General features: G+C 36.6%; 1 protein-coding gene across 5 annotated transcripts in view; it reads left to right on the top strand.

Moving 5' to 3' along the window:
- Positions 1-18728, top strand: part of SECA2 (Preprotein translocase SecA family protein) — a 475015-nt gene that overhangs the window by 39814 nt on the left and 416473 nt on the right. For all 5 annotated transcript variants that reach the window (XR_016265257.1, XM_089453128.1, XM_089453126.1 and 2 more), the window contains exons 7-12: positions 11410-11501; positions 11622-11687; positions 11836-11900; positions 11985-12072; positions 12247-12312; positions 12432-12547. Coding sequence is in view for 4 of the 5 variants with exons in the window: in XM_089453128.1 (XP_089309254.1) it covers positions 11410-11501; positions 11622-11687; positions 11836-11900; positions 11985-12072; positions 12247-12312; positions 12432-12547 (493 nt within the window). In the remaining variant the exon portion in view is untranslated. The remainder of the gene's footprint in view (positions 1-11409; positions 11502-11621; positions 11688-11835; positions 11901-11984; positions 12073-12246; positions 12313-12431; positions 12548-18728) is intronic.

Genomic DNA, 18728 nt, shown 5'->3' with positions numbered 1-18728 from the left:
TTAGTCATGTAGCAATTCAAATCCTTTAACTTAATTTCTTCGTCTTTTGGATGTGAATCAACCTTATCCTGTTGGGCCATGCCTAAAGCCTTGAAGAATGCTGCCCTTTGAGAAGGAACTTTTAAGAGTTCAAGCACTGGGACAAACATTTTTATACTATTAATCCATGCAGCCCAATCAAATTTTAATCCTAATTTATACCTTTCAGATGAAACCTGTTTATTCTGAATTTGCTCTTTACCTTTTCTCTGATAAGTATAACCTTTACTTATAGCAATTTCCAGAATTTGTTCCTAGGATGGATTTTTACCATATATTTGTGTGATAGGATCCTTTTCATCACTGAAGTTATTGATCGCGAAGGAGGAAATCATATCTATGCAACGACTTCCTTGGAAGAATTCTAACTTACATTCTTTATTTGTTCATTTGCTGCTTCATCCAAGATTTTTCTAGCAATAGCACATGCACTTTCTTCATGGAAACTTTCACATGGTCTGCAAAACATGTTAATTTTAGGTAACAATGGATGTTCTATGCTTTAGAGCAATTTTACTTCAATTTCTTTATCAGCCCAATATCAATATCCATTTTAGCAATCACATCAACATGATAGTAAAATGCAAATAGAACATAAACATAAACAATAGAAGACAAGCCAAGACAAGAGGACACAAGATGTGGCACCAGCCAGGGACAAACCCCAATGTGGAGAAACCCTTGATCAATTCTTCTTATATTCTTCAATAGTTCAACAGAGAGAGAGATAATACAATTTACAAATATGATAATTTATGACAGCAGCAAAAGAGCCCTAACCAGAAAAGTCAACGCTGGTCAACAGGGCGAAATTCTTCCTCAATTCAGCTCGGTCAAACCCAGTCAACTTTGACCTCCAACAACGAGTCTAATCAGCCCAAAACAATCCGAAAAAGTCCATTCAAAATTGGTCAACGAAATTCAACCCTGCGGCCAGCCCTAGTGCAGTGAACGTTGGTCAAAGGAGAAGTTAGATTGCCTCAGTTTTTGTGCCCAGATATGCGGCCTGCTAGGACAGAGATACCTCACCCAAACCGAAGTCAAAACAAGTCAACGCAGTCAAACAACCTCCCTGCAGCTCAGTCAACAGTCAACAAAAATCTGTCCTTTCCTTCACACGTGTGAGAGAGAAGATTGCCTAGAAATGCGTATCCAATCACAAGAGGAGAGAGAGAGAGATGTGAGATGAGATGATGGTAAAATGACTTGAGGTCTCCTTCTTTTTATATGCAACGTTGAGGATGAATTGGGGGTTTGAATGCCTGCTTTGCTTGCTGGCCAACCTTGACAATTTGTTCATAATATAAATAAATTCCTATCTTCATTTGTACATGTTGGAATTGGATGATCTTTAGATCAATCCTACACCTCTAAGAGAGAGGAATCCAAGAAAAATATCAGCTGTCATAAATAAGATGACCCGTGTGGAGTTTGGCCCTAGTTGCCAACGCCTAAAGCCTTGAAGAGTGCTGCCCTTTGAGAAGGAATCTTTAAGAGTTCAAGCACTGGGACAAACATTTTTATACTGTTAATCCATGCAACCCAATCAACTTTTAATCCTAATTTATACCTTTCAGATGCAACCTGTTTATTCTGAATTTGCTCTTTACCTTTTCTCTGATAAGTATAACCTTTACTTCTAGCGATTTCCAGAATTTGTTCCTGAGATGGAGTTTCACCATATATTTGTGTGATAGGATCCTTTTCATCACTGAAGTTATTGATCGCAAAGGAGGAGGAAATCATATCTATGCAACGACTTTCCTTGGAAGAATTCTGACTTACATTATTTATCTGTTCATTTGCTGCTTCATCCAAGATTTTTCTAGCAATAGCACATGCACTTTCTTCATGGAAACTTTCACATGGTCTGCAAAACATGTTAATTTTAGGTAACAATGGATGTTCTATGCTTTAGAGCAATTTTACTTCAATTTCTTTATTAGCCCAATATCAATATCCAGTTTAGCAATCACATCAACATGATAGTAAAACGCAGATAGAACATAAACATAAACAATAGAAGACAAGCCAAGACAAGAGGACACAAGATGTGGCACCATCTAGGGACAAACCCTAATGTGGGGAAACCCTTAATCAATTTTTCTTATATTCTTCAATAGTTGAACAGAGAGAGAGATAATACAATTTACAAATTTGATAATTTATGACAGCAGCAAAAGAGCCCTAACCAGCAAAGTCAACGCTGGTGAACAGGGCAGAATTCTTCCTCAATTCAGCTCGGTCAAACCCAGTCAAATTTGGCCTCCAACAACCACTCTAATCAGCCCAAAACAGTCCGAAAAAGTCCATTCAAAATTGGTCAATGAAAGTCAACCTTGCGGCCAGCCCTAGTACAGTGAACGCTGGTCAAAGGAGAGGTCAGATTGCCTTGGTTTTTGTGCCCAGATCTGCGGCCTGCTAGGATAGAGATACCTCACCCAAACCGAAGTCAAAACAGGTCAATGCATCAAGTCAACGCAGTCAAACAGCCTCCCTGCAGCTCGGTCAATGCTGGTCAATGCAGTCAACAAAAATCTGTCCTTTCCTTCACACGTGTGAGAGAGAAGATTGCCCAGAAATGCATACCCAATCACAAGAGGAGAGAGAGATGTGAGATGAGATGATGGTAAAATGACTTGAGGTCTCCTTCTTTTTATATGCAACGTTGAGGATGAATTGGGGGTTTGAATCCCTGTTTTGCTTGCTAGCCGACCTTGACAATTTGTCCATAATATAAATAAATTCATATCTTCATTTGTACATGTCAGAATCGGATGATCTTTAGATCAATCCTACACCTTTCAGAGAGAGGAATCTAAGAAAAATATCAGCTGTCATAAATAAGATGACCCATGTGGAGTTTGGCCCTAGTTGCCAACGCCTAAAGCCTTGAAGAGTGCTGCCCTTTGAGAAGGAACCTGTAGGGGTTCAAACACTGTGACAAACATTTTTATACTGTTAATCCATGCAGCCCAATCAATTTTTAATCCTAATTTATACCTTTCAGATGCAACCTGTTTATTCTGACTTTGCTCTTTACCTTTTCTTTGATAAGTATAACCTTTACTTCTAGCAATTTCCAGAATTTGTTCCTGAGATGGAGTTTCACCATATATTTGTGTGATAGGATCCTTTTCATCACTGAAGTTATTGATCGCAAAGGAGGAGGAAATCATATCTATGCAACGACTTTCCTTGGAAGAATTCTGACTTACATTATTTATCTGTTCATTTGCTGCTTCATCCAAGATTTTTCTAGCAATAGCACATGCACTTTCTTCATGGAAACTTTCACATGGTCTGCAAAACAGGATAGGCTGATCAACAACATTGGCAGACTCAAGAGGAGTAGGAGGTCTCTGATCATTAGGAGGATTCCTTCTTGGCCATGGATTATTGTTTCCTCTATTGTTATTATTATTTCTAGGCTGAATATTCTGAGCTTGATTTCGTTCCATCTGAATCAACCTAGACTGCATGGCACTTATTTGTTGAGCATGTTCAATTCTCATTTCCTTAACCATTTGCGTTAATTCTTTAATGGGATCATGCTCTACCTCCTTAATTTCCTTTCCTTTACTCTTGACTGGACCTCTTTCAAAACCAGGAATCTCAGACTTACCTGAAGCCTTCTTATCTTTCTCTAATTCTTCTGCTGTATTCTGAGCAGCAGTTAAATTGGCAGGCTTGGTATGTCGTATCTCATATTGAATGTCGACACTAAAGGCTTCAAGATACTGCTTGGTATGCCGTATCATCAAATATGTAACAAGGGGTGATCAACAAGGCAAAATCATGTGAGAATACCACCTAACCAACAAGCACAGTCATCCAACCAACAAGTGAGACTCCCCCAGCAAAAGATCTCCATTAAATGATATGACACATTGAAGAGAAAAGGCTCTATGAAGATGAATCCTCCCATGTTGGCCCAAAAGCTCCAAGGAACCAACAACCAATCTCTCTCAATGTGATGAAAATCACAATGTGGAACGTCATACAATATGAGGTGTAAAAAGGTAGTTTTGACTCTTGAGGATTTCCTTCATTGTTTCATTCTTCAAGAGAAAATGAAGAACACCAATGACTATCTATTCCCCACCATTCATTTTAATTTGAGGTAAGAGATTTATGGCTGCCATTATTGAGTTGTGACATCATTCTAGCTAGTTTCCATTTCTGTCAAGCTTGTGACTGATGAGAAAAAACATACCCAGTGAATTAGTGTTTCTTCCATGCCAGTATGTTGTCCTTGGCTGTTCCTTGAGCCTATACATAGGCCTGCTATACTTTGAGAGGCTGTATGTTGGCTTTGGCAATTGGTTGAGCCCAGATCCAAGGCATACAGATTGTACATAGCGTGGTTTTGGGTTGTCGTTTATCCTTGGGGTTGTACGACTCAATGTTGGGTGTGTGATCTGTTGGGAATCTTGCAGTTTTGTTTCTAGTGAGTGGAGTGGTAATTTGTGTGACCAAACCAATATCTGAATTAATTATTTTGTTTTGTTCCTCTCTCATGTTTCCTCACAGCATGGCATGTCATAGATTAATTGTATGGCTTTAGGTGGAGTTTATGTGAACGACTATCTTCTCATAGCACTATCCAATGCATGCCTCTTACAAATAGTTATTTCCCATAATATTGAAACCTTTTATTATAAGACCTAGATAGTTTCCTTCACATCTAGTCTTTGGTAAATGGTTTTTGTGGATTAGTTAATGGCCATCTCATGTTTACATTTTTGAATGGAGATAAGTGAAGTAGCATATGTTCCTCACATGATACTCACATGAAGCTTGGAGCTGGGATTGCTTGAAAGCTAATGAATGGCCATTGAGGTGAGTTAGCAAGTGCATCTAAGCCTACATGGAAAAAGTTAAAACTATTTGAGGGCAAATGAATAGAGGTAAATTAGCATTGTATCTTGCATCACAGTTTTTGAAAATACTTATGGTAATCACAGTGTTGTAGAAATCAGTAAGGGATCCATGGGAATCACAGTGTTGTAGAAATTAGTCAAGGATCCATGTTGTCGAAATGAACTGGCCATAAACCTATTGTTAAGGGATTATATGATATCAGAGCCCAAGTTTGAAAATACTTGGTGAGACCTATCTAGTAAATGTCGACAGTGACTATAGAAGTGGACAAGAATTGTTGCTAGGGCTTCAAAGAAAGTAGGGGCCGACAATGACAATAGGTCATCATGGATAAGATGAAGAAAAAGATTTGGGGGTCATGTTTGATTGGCAACAATAGAGCATTGCCGCACTAACATCAGTGGTAGCACTACTCCTAGTAGTGAAAGGTATGAAGGCACCCTCAATAGAGATCGAGCATGGAGAACACAAGGCAAACCCAAAATATTGCAAGAAAAAGGTGGAACCACAGTTAGTGCTCAAGACTGAGATGGAGATGGGAGAACGCAGGTGTCTTCCTGTGTAGAGGCAAAGGTGGACATCAACCCATATGCAGGAGAAGTTGATGCCATCAACCTGAATTAGTGGCTACAGCAGATGGAAGTGTACTAGAAGTCACAGGGAAGTAGAGGATTTCATTTGCCAGAGTAAAGCTTGAAGGTCATTCTTTGGCATGTTGGTAGAGTTCTGTAGCAAGCAGAGCACTAGAAAATGAGCCATCGATGACATGATGGATACTCAAATCTATCCAATTGAATATGAGGAGCACCAACAAATTGCATGGCAATACTTCAGACGAAGGCAGGGGCAATCAATCTAGGAGTTCACTTTAGAATTTAGGAAGAAAGCTATACAGTTGTGTGTCTATATCAATGTTGTAGGAAACGTCACCCCCCCCAAATCAAAAGCCCGATCTGTGATCCGCCCTTCGAAACACGTTTCAGAAAAACTGAAACGCGGATCGGGCTTAAAAATGCGGTTCCTGCCATTTTGGAACCTTATGGCCCGAAACGCGTTTTGGTTTTCCGGATTCGTGTTTCTGTTTTTCCGAAACTCGTTTCGCACGGAGATAATTGAGCAACTATATGCTTAGCACTGGTCCATTTGGGAGCATGCATGCAATTAGCGATTCTAGGATGATGATGATCGAGTTGAGATGCCACCCCCATGATCCATCTGGTCCCTTGGTTCCTAGGTTCCATGGTTCAACACCAACAACAGGGGGTTCGACTTCATCAGTTTCAGTGCCACAACTTCCACAGGCACCATCTTCTTCATTGCCACCACATGGAGGCCCGCCGCCACGTTCTCTTCGTGTTGAAAGGAGGAGAGATTAGTAGATATATTCACAATTTACTACTTTTGTCATAGATTAATCATTAGACTTGTAGGCTTGTGAATTTGAACTTTTTTGTCTTGGCGGTGACCAAGTGACCTATTTTGTAAACATTATTATTTGAATTTTGGACATGACAAATGTTGACAATTGCTCACTTGCTAGATAAATCATAATATGCTCTATGTTTTATGTTTTATAATATGCTTAAATGTTTTATGTTTTATAATATGCTTAAAAAATTGATGTATGTTTGTAATTGCTAGAATATAGATGGTTGATACTCGAATAATTAATCATTGATGTACATACTAGTAACTACAATGGAATCATGGATGCCATATCTATCTTGATTTATGCAAAAATATGCATGTTTTCATGTCTTCTACAACTAATTTGGTATTTGGGATGTTTATTTTGAATATAAATGCAAAATATATATATATATATATATATATATATATATATATATAGCAGACGCTTCCGCAGACACTTCGCTTCCTAGATTTTTGGAAAATGACGCTTCCGCGTCCCCACTTCCAAAAAACGTCCCCATTTCGTCCCTGCTTCGTGCAACATTGGTCTATATTTTGATCAAGTATTTGGGAGTATTGCTTCCTCAAATTCAACGACACTTGATGCTATTCAAGATCAAGACAATTGATGAAGCAAGTGTTCAAGTATGGTACCTTGAAGGAGACAAGCAGAAGCAGTGGTTCAACGTGCATGAACAAATAGAACCTAAATAGTAGCAGAGAAAAGGAAAGAAAAAGTGGATTGACAAGGATATTGTGGCAATAATAGAATAAGATTATTTTGTTGCTGCTTTACAAAATAGGCCATTCTTTGCATCCTGAAGAAATGCTTGATTCACTCTTTCACAATATCATTGGTGTTGTTGAATGATATGGAGTATCCTTTGGAAGACATTGAGGGGCTCATTGAATGCCACTCGAGGAGGGTAAAAACGTTTCTAAGTTACTTCTCCAGCTCAAAAATTCAGAACTTTTCAAATTATATGGGTTATCAGCTACTTTGTTTTGAGTCAGGGATGATTGTTGTGCATTAATAAAAGGATATCAGGTTAAAACAAAGGAAATTAAAAAGTGAACAAGGACATTTCCTGGTTTTGAATTCCCTCGAATTAGATAAGCACCAATGCCGTATCTTGTTGAACTGAAATTGTTATCAATGTGTTCTACTGGTCTACCTAATGTTTAATGTGGTCATGTTAATTACTTGAGATATACATTGAGTTTTTGCAAAGTCCTGACTGCATGAAGCTAAGCATGAATCATATACAATTGATTGGAAAGTTAAAAGCAAAGATAAAGATCATAACTCTGAGTCCCTTTAGTGATTTGTCAGCTGCCTGTTTTTTTTGAAGCCACTCTTCGAATAAAAGGATTCTGTTGCAAAGTCAATGCATTCATGGTCTTTTGTATGAAACTTTTTACAAGGAGGGATGGCTCTTGATCTTGAATTCTAATAACTTTCAAAGTTTCAAACTGGTTACGCCGAGAGGCGCTCTACAGCCCAGTATGGGAGAGATGTGTAGGTGTTAGATGTAATGTAAGAAATATTGTATGCCAACATTTTTTCAATATTTTATCTTAATTTAATTTAATTTTATAACATTTTAAAATTAAATATAAAAATAAAAAGGTAAGATGTAGTGGTGTAAAATAATCATTCTGTAATGATATTTAAATTTAATTAATTAACACATAAAAATTTAATACTTACAATAAACTTACAAGATTCTTACCATGAATAATCACCCCCATTTTGCCCTAGATATTATTAACTTGTAAATAGACTTTATTACAATACCATGACTTATCAATACCACATGCCCAAAAACCATAACTCATTTCAAAATCAAAATATTTTATAAATATTTTTGCGCCGAAAGGCCTTTACAACCTGAAGAGATGTTGTGATGTTATGTAAACATTTTGGCTTGGTCAAACTACAAAAAAATAAAAAATTAATAATTAATAATTAAATTGAGATAAAATAATAAATCTACCAATAGAGGTTTTTTTGGGCTCCAAGTTTTGATAACCCATGGTTTTTCCCTGGTATTCTTCTCTAATGTAGCCTATTTAAAGGTATTCTTCTCTAATGTAACCTATTTAAAGACATTCTTCTTTAATGCGAGACATTCATTGCAACAAAATAAAATTAATAATTAATAATTAAAACAAAATTGACATAAAATGGTAATTTCACCGATGAAGGTTTTTGGGCTAGGTTTTTGCAACTCATGGTTTTGCCCATGGTATTTTTCTCTACTATAGTCTATTTAAAGGTAATTTTCTCTAATGTGAGACATTCATTGCAACAAAAGCTTTTAGCCAGAACAAAGTAAATCCCAAATTCCACGACAAATATCAAAACCCTGACCAAGTTTCATATCCAATTCAGTAAAGAGAACCACTCAATAAAGACACACTACACAAATACTTTGTAGCTCTATAGATGCATGTCTTCCAGGTAAAACTTGGGAAAAACAACTCTGTTCACTTTGTTACATAGATTTCGAAGATTAGGCTTGTTCACGTTGTTTTATATGTTATTCATTTTATTTTATACATTTGAAATTTTACTCTTGAGTGTGAAGAGAAATGAGAAAATGAAAAAATAGAATCTGGTGCATGCAGTCCTGCAGTTTATTTATTTTATAAAGTAATTCTGAATTTTCTCTGTTTAGACTTTGTCAACCAGCTATAAAGCAGTGATGTGGCAGTTCGTTTTACATTTCATTTTTAACCTCTGCATTAAAATACATTGTAGTATGTTTTTCTCAGAGGTTCATAACAACTCTTACCATATTGTCAGCATTAAAATTTATCAGAGTTGCTCAATTTAGACTATTTCAACCATTGGTTTTAACCTCCCCACGAAAATTCACTGGAATTTGTCTCTATAGTTTAGATACATTTTTTATTGAGTGTTATTGAGTTTTATTAAGTATAGATGTTTTAGTGAAAGTAATGTGGGTGGAACCAAGAATAGAAAAAACCCTACTTCTAGTAATCACAACAGTTGTCTGTATAGTGTGAATAAAATAAGATAAGAAACATAAAATAAAAAAAAAATTACAGCTATAATTATAATTATAATTTATTATAACTAATAATTAAACTAGCCTAGATCCATCTTACCTCCAAATCTACCAAGCGCCGAGAGAGACGAAATCTCTTTTCACTCTAAAAGATGTTTGCATCTCAAGAAATTTGATCCCTCTTGGCACTTGGTAGATCCAGAGTTAAGATGGACCTAGGCGGGTATATGTGAAATCAATGTAATCTGAGCAACATCATATATTTATTAAAATGGAACAAGAATTACAGCCTTTGATCCAGTGTGGAAAAAGTCTGCAAAAAATCCCGATTTAATCCTAAAAACACGATTTTTTGAACTAAACGATTTAATCCCCCGACTTTTTGGCGACTTTTTCACAAAGGAAAAAATCGCGATTTTTTCCTTACACTCCCGATTTAATCGGGAGTCGACCCAAAAAGTCTCCCTCCCTTCCCAGGCCGCGGATAAAGAGGCCGCAAAGGTGAAAAAATTGTAAATTGAAGCTTCCATCCATGCATTTTCAAGTTATTGCATTGTATTGTTTGTCATACTTCTTGCGAGCATAGTAGTCTCATTTGTAATCTGTTAGTTTTGAGGTTAAGATATGTTTTTGTTTTCCAAGGAAAAACAAATCTTTATACTTCATATTTCTAGTTAGAAAGTAAAGTATACATTGGCTAAGCCTCCAGGCTTTCAGTGATCCAGACTCTTAACAATCACTGCCCCTTCAAAAGATTACAAAAGTACCAAAAGGACAGACATACAACAGTCTTCAGTAGAAAGAACCCCACACCATCAAAAACATTGTTATAGTTGTTGAATGCTTCCAGAAGAAACAACAAAGAGGAGGTCATGAAGATCAAATAACAACAACCTGTCCAAAAAAACAAAACCAGTGCCTCAAAAAAGAACCCATTTTCAAACAGGAACAAAGTACTTGTGAAATCTTGTGACATAAAAGATCCTTCCTGCAATGAGAGCACGTTTTGAAAGAGAATCTTCTTTAGTGGTGAACTCCTTGTAAATGTGGGGAAAGGTTATGTATCATAAGTGGATTTTACCTCCAAGAGTTTTTGAATAATAGATGCCAAGACTAGGTTAGTAATCTGACATCTACTGTTTTCTCAGAAAATAAGCAGCTTGGAGTCACCAAGTGTTAATTTTCACATCTACTGTGATACTCACTGTTTATTTTCATTGGACCTACCACCTGACACCTTATTACCCAAGCAGATTACAATCTACTGAATAAATGCATGACTTATTTCTTAATACAATTAGCGGAAACAAAAATTAAAAGGGGAAGAGGATCTCAGTGACTGATTACTTGATGACTTTTAGATGACTCATGATATACATTTATTATATTTTTTGTTGATATTTTGACTCTTGAGAGTTGAGACTCATCAGACAGGACTCAAAATTCAGGAGTTGATTCACTATTTTGATATGTGATGTAGCACTAGACTTCATATACATATTATATATTAGCTTACTTTACATGTTTATGTGGAAATGCATTTATTTGATGTTGTGGATACTCTAGATGTTAAAAAAATAAAAATAAAAAATGAATAATTTTGTGTTTTTTTTTAATTTTGCCGACTTTTTGCCGACTTTTTCAAAAAACTCCCGACTTTGACGAGTTTTTCAACTTTTGGACCCTTGCCGAATTAATCCCGACTTCGACTTTTTCCACATTGCTTTGATCCTTATGGGTACATCTCCATGGTATCAGTTTCTTATTGCATCACCATTTATGCTTTAAAATTTTATAACTTGATTTTTAATGAACTAATGCTTCATATGAATCTCATGGAACTGGGCCGATTTATGATCCAGAGCTTTATCTCTTCTGGGGTTTCGACCTGGGTCATTGGCAAGATGACACCCAGTCTCAACTAGTATACCACAACCCAGTAGGCTACAACTTGATTATTACGAGAATAATATGATTAAGTGAAGTTTATTTTGATTTGTTTATATTTTTGTATGTTTAATGTTCATTTTGGTATAAACAGTTGTGACTGTTAATGATTACTTGGCACAACGTGATGCTGAGTGGATGGGGCGCATCCATCGCTTCCTGGGAATTTCTGTAGGCCTTATCGAGGTCATCTGCGTTCCATCCTTTTACATGTGAATTTTAATTTTACTTTTAAATTGCGAGTCAATCCACCATTACAGAATCTATATTGCATCATTTCTTTAACAATTTGAGTTATATTTGTAGAGTGGCATGAGTACTGAGGAAAGAAGAGCTAACTATGCATGCGACATCACATATTCAAACAATTCAGTAGGTTTTGTATTTCCTTTGTTGATTTTCTAATGATATTCTGATTTGCATCACTTTAGCGCTGTGGCATTCTCAATGGTTGCCTGATTTTAAAGTTACCTGCCTGTTATGCTCAAGTGATCCTAAAATAATTACCATGTTGGTGCAGGAACTTGGGTTTGACTACCTCCGTGACAACCTTTGTCAAAGTAAAGAACAACTTGTTATGAGATGGTAAATCTTATGGTGATTTGTGTTCTCAGTATGTTGGTGGAGTGTGGCATAATTGTTAATGACTGTTTGATACACTTGAATCAGGCCCAAGCCTTTCAAATTTGCTATTGTGGATGAGGTTGATTCAGTCTTAATAGATGAAGGCCGGAATCCACTGCTTATAAGTGGTGAAGTAAAGTCTTTTGTCTTGCTGTTTTCTACTTGTTCTATTTGTACAAAGTATTTTTTTAATACCATTGGAAGTGTTTCTGGTTAAATTCATAACTAGCAACAATGGAGGGAACATAGCTGATAATAATATTGCTACACTGAATGATTTTGCAACTTTCTTCATTTCCTTTTCCAGGCCAGTAAAGATGCAGCACGATATCCCGTAGCTGCTCAAGTTGCTGAGTTTCTTGTACGTGATTATGTAAGTGCCAATTAAAACTTGTACTCACAAAGTTCTGAAATGGTGGATGTTCACATGGTTCTTATTGTTTGATAAATCATAAGACATTTAAGATCATTTTAGCTGCTATTTTATTTCAGCATTACACTGTAGAGCTCAAGGACAATACGGTAGAACTCACCGAGGAAGGGGTAGCAGCTGCAGAGTTAGCCCTCGAGACAAATGATTTGTGGGATGAAAAGGATCCTTGGGCAAGGTATGCTTAGAAGATATCTTTGTTCTTTTCTTCAAAGCATACATGTACTTAAACACAATTGTAATTGAAAATGTGGATGACACGAGTATGATATAAACAAATCCTAAACACTCTGAATTTCCTGTGTTAATTCATTTAAGCTATTCCATCATTCATCAAAAACAAAAGCAACTTTATTTTCTTAATTGTTGTGCATCATAGGCGTATGGGGCATATAGATTAGACTATTGTCACTTTTGTTGCAGAAAGAGAGAGAAACTATACATCTTTATCAATTTGTGTGCACTAGAAAACTTTAAGATAAGATAAGATAATTTTATTAATGTTGAAGGAATGACCATAAATAGGTCAATGGGACTGAAGGATACAACCTTGTACGAGTACAATGTGGGAGTGCAAATGCAATTCCTAGAAAATGCCAAAGCTAAATCTAGGATAAAATGAAGTAAGAAGAATACAATAATAGGACAGCCTCATAAACATGTATATAACCGGATCATGTAGAAAGCTAAGTGAATAATTCCAGGGCTTAAAAATGCAAAATTACAAAAAAATGACATTTGAAAAAATGCAAAATTACAAAAAATAACATTTAAACTAGCATTTACAGCTTTCAGAACAGCTGTAAAAATCTGCTGTATTTGTTGTTTCTGCATTTTATTTAGGAAGTCTTCAACTTAGAGTTGCATTGGGTTGCATGCCCAAATGCAGCACAAAATTCTGCATTGTCTTCTGTGCATATTTTCAGTTTTAGGCAATTTCTAGCTTGCTGCTTTTTGTATTTAGTTGCAGATTTATAATAGAACAACGAGTTTTTATTTTATTAAAGGTGCTATTAATCGTTTTTTTGTTCCAAGTGTCGACCTCTTAGATGATAATATTGCATACACACTTGGGTGTGTTTACAGAATGTATTTTTTATTTTATTAATAAAAATGACAGTTTTTTTTCTTTGGAAAAAAAAGTTTCGACCTCTTAGATCACATAGAGATGCCCCTTTGTAATGTCCCCTTCAGTAAATTTCAAGTGATTTCAACTCTCGAGGACACTGTAGCTCTATCTTTTAATTAAATTCCTAAGTCTGTCAAAACCCTTAAGATGACCTTGGCAAGTAATCAATTTCACAACAGTTTGCTTTATTTCCATTAAACAATTATAACAGAGATAAGTTGTCCCTTCGAAAACCTTGCCAGTAACTTAGTTCTCTAAGCTAATTCACATGAAAATAATACAGAATTCATATAATGGAGATCAAGGGAACCCTGCTAGCCAATTTTTATACCAAAATTGAGAACCAAAGCTCCAGTCAAGTAGAATAGACAGTTACAGGCAATTTATTTCAAAATCTGGAGTTGCTATAGCTTGATCTTCTGCACAATAGGGTTCAGCTTCAGGCTGATTTTAACATACACATCGGCCCTCCTGAATTGCCCAGTTTGACACGAGTTTCCAAATTCCAAGCTGGGGAATTGACCTCCATATTGCGGCCCTTCAGTGTATATCATCTCAGCTCCCCTTGTTAATTTCGGCCCTGTAGATTTCAGGGTGTATCCTTATTCAACCTTGCACCATTATATAGATTTTCAGTCACTGGTGTATGACTTTCTCGACCCCTATTGCAATAATCCACTTGGCCGTGGTCTCAGTGCCTAATATAACCCTGGTGTCATGCTATAAATTCTGCTGCGACAATTTTCTTCAGTTTCCATTATGCTGTTTGACTTCTTCAAGGGAAATTGGCCTTGGCCACTCGCTGTCTGGCAACTAAATTCAGCCTTTGTAATGGGTTTGGCTTCACATCACACAATTTAGTTTCACCAATAATAAAACTCCAACTGTCGCTGCCAGTACTCTTTTACAACTGCCTGCCACCATGGATGCTGCCACAGACTCACAAAACCTTCAGTAAAACACTAAACAAAATTCATCAATTGAGATCAAGTGATAAACCTGGGTGGCTCCTCCTTATTCCTGCAAATAAATTCCACAGATTAGCCTAGTGAAAAATCTGAGTGATCCCTCCAAATGACTAGCCAGGGTGTATTGTTGCAACACTGAAACTAGTATTGATCCCTAGGGAGGATAGTTTCAACCCCGAAGAAGATCCATGCTCAGGGCTACAAACCCTCACACAAAGCTCAATGAGCCCACAAAATCAATTCATCAAATATCCAATCATGTCCTCCTGAATGAGCTCCTCCTTTCTTTTATAGAGATGGCCATTCTGAATACCATGGGTCATCCAAATACCATGGGTTGCTTTTTCTTCTTTTAATAAGTGACTTTATAAGATTTCTTTTCCTCAGTTATTTTTTTTTAAATTAATTCCGTGATATTTAATATTTTGTAGCCTATGGGAATTAGCTAGGCTACTGAGATGTCTCTGCTATCAACATCCAGAAAAAGGGGCATTACACCCTTTGAAGCTAGCAAGCAATAACTTCAACATGAGAAAAGTCAAGGGGTTGACAATGGCTTGATTTCTAGTGTTACCTGGATTCTAGTTGCTTTTTCCAAATGAGAATTTCTAGATGATAATAGATAGATTGTGGCTTTGAGACACCACAACTACAAAAAATTGCCATCAAACTTTTGAGTTGGCCTTGTATCTCGTTAGGATGTGAGCACAATTGCACAGTATTTGAGTACATCCACATCAAGAAGCACAACAGGATGGAGCATGAGTGGCTGGAGAAGTTGGTCTTTATTTACTATAACCTTTGGTTGCTCACAAAACAATTATGGCCAAAGGATATGGATCCAATTTTATTGGATAAGATTTATCTAGAGTTGGAATGGGTCTTGGAGGATGATTCTCTTGCTAATGATTTGAGTTGGCTTGATGCAGAGACTATCTCTCTGGTGTGCCATTATCTCAACTGCAAACACCTAATGCAGCAACATCACAGTTGTAGCCTCAGTCTAGAAATAGTGGCACTATTTCTTTGAGTACTTATTTAAGTTTTGTCGTAGTTATGCATTCGTCTTGAGATTGGACTTGGAGACATTGTCTATTTTGAATTTGTAATTATGTTATTAGTTATGTAGATCACTATCTATTAATAATTCTTCAACTTAGTACTATTAGCCAATTTTATCATTGAATCATCTTCTAGTTTATTGTTTTGTAGACAAATATTGAGTGTGAAATGTTGTATTATTGTATTTTACGAGTCTTTGAGACTTGCCAAGCTATGGGTGAGCCATTTCTTTGCTAAGTCTGAGTCTGACAACTTCAATTATTGGAACTCAAATAGTTAGGGCATTCTCCTAAGAGGGTTATGGGTCCACATAAGTAAGGGCACACTCCCTAAGAGGGTTATTGAGCCTACATAAAAGTTGATTGGGTTTGCCGTAGCCACGCCTAGTAATATAATAAAAGAATAAAGTATGGCCTCAGTCATGATTGCAATTATACTAATAATGATATGAATGGGCCATGGCCATGTGTATAGTTTACACCAATGATGCGAACAAGTGGGGAATTAAGGATTCAAAGTGGATTGTCACTTTGCTTGAAGGTTTATAAGTAATGACCAACTCCTACATTGTGCTTTGCAGTTGCCAACCACTCATCCTTGCCTTATAGTAGAAGTTTTGGTATCTACCCAACCAGGAATGAAATCTGCTCTAATACCACTCGTAGTAGAGTTAGTGATTATTTTGTAGGGTCATCATTAGAAAAGGTATACACCAATAAGTTGGAAGATAAAAGTACATGTAGTAAATGTTGAATGGACAAAAATATATGTAATCAATGTTAATTGATACAATGATGAGCGGTAGGTAGTCAATAAGACTTCTTTATGTAGTACCTAAGAACGGTGCTCATGTTAAGGGACACTACCCTACTCTAACTTCATATAATTAGTGCAGTGTAATTTATGTTTATCACACTTTTCGTAATTTTTTCTTATACTGAAACATAATATATATTCATTCATGAAAAAGGGACTGTTGCTGAAGAAGGCAACAATTTACATATGTATGACTCTCGAGTCCTTTAGCAAATTTAAACATGATTCTGCGAGTATTACAAAAGGCTTCCAACTAAGCACATACTGTTTGTTCCAGGTTAGCATACAAGTGGCCTGTTTCACATGTATTCCCAAAATGCATATTATTCTAAAATACATTGTTTAACGAGCAATCAAGTGCACTTCCTTCTTCCTGCCCCTCATTTGAAAGAGGGAGGACTTTTTCCTTAAATCTCCATGGGGTCTTGTTGCCTCAAAAACTAGCAGGCCTTGTGAGATACTAAACTGAGATACCACAATGAGGTGGTTGCCACTGTCACCCTTGTTGGAATATGTAACTAGGTTCGGTCTACCGTCTTCATAATGACGTATGTAATCATGCTTTTATGTATTTAATGAAAAGAGAAAAATAAATTTATTATTGTTATTCTTGAGGCATGGGATTCATGCTCAAGAGAAATTTATCTTTAGGTCAAGCTCCCATTGAGAGCTTCTAGGGCTTGTTATTGAGTCTACAAGTCAGAGAGTCATTGTCATGTATGGAAGACCCATTTGGGCATGTTACATATTGTAAAAAAAATTTATCTGAGTCAAAAGACCCTCTAAGACTTCGTCATGTTGCAAAGATCAAGTCGGCCTACTCAAGTGGACATGTCAACCTAAAGGGTGCAATTCGACCAGTAGAAGACCTATATATAAGAGAGACTTCAACCTCACTTTGGACACACACTCACTTCACTCAAGTTCGATCAAGAAAGGAAAAAGAGTGCAAGGAAGAGGAAGGCAAGAAGGAGAAAGGAAAGTCGAGTTTTTGGGACTATTTTTGGGCTATCTTTCTCACACGTGCAAAGTGGATTAGAGGTACTTTCTACAACAAAAAGTACCAAATTGCAGTCATCATCAAGGGTCGAATTTTGGGTCAAGAAGGGTCTCCTTTGCAAGCTGAGGTATCAAGGAAGTAAAGTCAAGTCGAGCAAAGGAAAGAGGAAACAAGTTCATCCATCTTCTAGCCACACGTGTGAACTAGGGTTTCTCTAGAAGAATTTACTAGGTAGGTCGAAGTTGCAAAAGAATCTACTGGATAGATCAAAGTTGTAGAAGAATCTACTGGGGATCGAAATTGTAGACGTTGTTGAGGTCAAGGTTGCTGGAAAGCATGAAAGATTTGACTTGGTCTTGGAGGGTCTTGGTCAAGGGTTATAGGTCTTAGAATTTGTCAAATTGAAGTTCTATGAGAACAGAAGAATTCTTGTGGGTTTTCCTCTCAGTTGGAGAGGTTTTGGTCTTGGTTGATCACCTATCTCTTGTGTCCTCTTGTCTCATTGTTCTTTATGATTTGGTAGCTGTTTGATGATAAGAACACAATAATAATCAAGTTGAAGAAGAATCTAATTAAGATAAGTAAAAAGATATCACACGCTGAAGAAGAATCTAATTAAGATTAGTAAAAAGATATCACAAGTAGTTATCATAGTAAGAGAAATCACCTAATCTAGCTGCCTCTAGATTTCTCAACATGGTATTAGAGCTAAGGTGACAAGACAAGGAAAGACAACTTAAAGAAGGACACTCAAGGGTTGAAGCACAAGAAGATCATCAATCATCAAGAAGGACCATTCATTTGAAGGATCATCACATCTCAAAGAAAGAAGACCTCGAAACACTAGCTCATCCAAAGAAGGGTTATACACTTGAAGCATTTGTGAGAAGATCACATCATCATCACAAAGAAAAGATCTACAGGACCCTACCTCCACTAAAAGACGGACTACTGATTGAAGCATCTTGAAGTCTTTACATCCAAAGAAAGCAAGAAGAGGCGTTTTCATCATCATCAAGGAATCAAGGTGATCTCCCTCTCTTTTAAGGATCACTTTTGAAGGAAGACATCTTCATCAAAAATACATCTTCTGTTATCAACATCATCATCAAAATCAAGAAGGCATCAAGTTGAAGATATTGTCATCAAGAAGCATCTTCACTTGACAAGTAAGTACCTTTATATTTATGACTGAATCTACTATCAAAATGACTTCATTTTGCAAGGAAAGCAACAAATTGGTTGGGTTATCAAACTTTCTTGCATGGAAGAAGAGGACAGATTTGATCCTCATAGAAAATGAAGTTGTTGAACATGTTAAGGGATCGATCACTAAGCCTCCAAAGGAAGAAGCTCAAGCTCTAGCAAAGTATATGAAAGGGGA

This window comes from Pinus tabuliformis, chromosome X, assembly GCF_031772625.1.
Source record: "Pinus tabuliformis cultivar Carrire ecotype Pingquan chromosome X, CPIR1, whole genome shotgun sequence".
Classification (NCBI taxonomy): domain Eukaryota; kingdom Viridiplantae; phylum Streptophyta; class Pinopsida; order Pinales; family Pinaceae; genus Pinus; species Pinus tabuliformis.
This window is presented reverse-complemented; position numbering and strand designations above follow the sequence as displayed.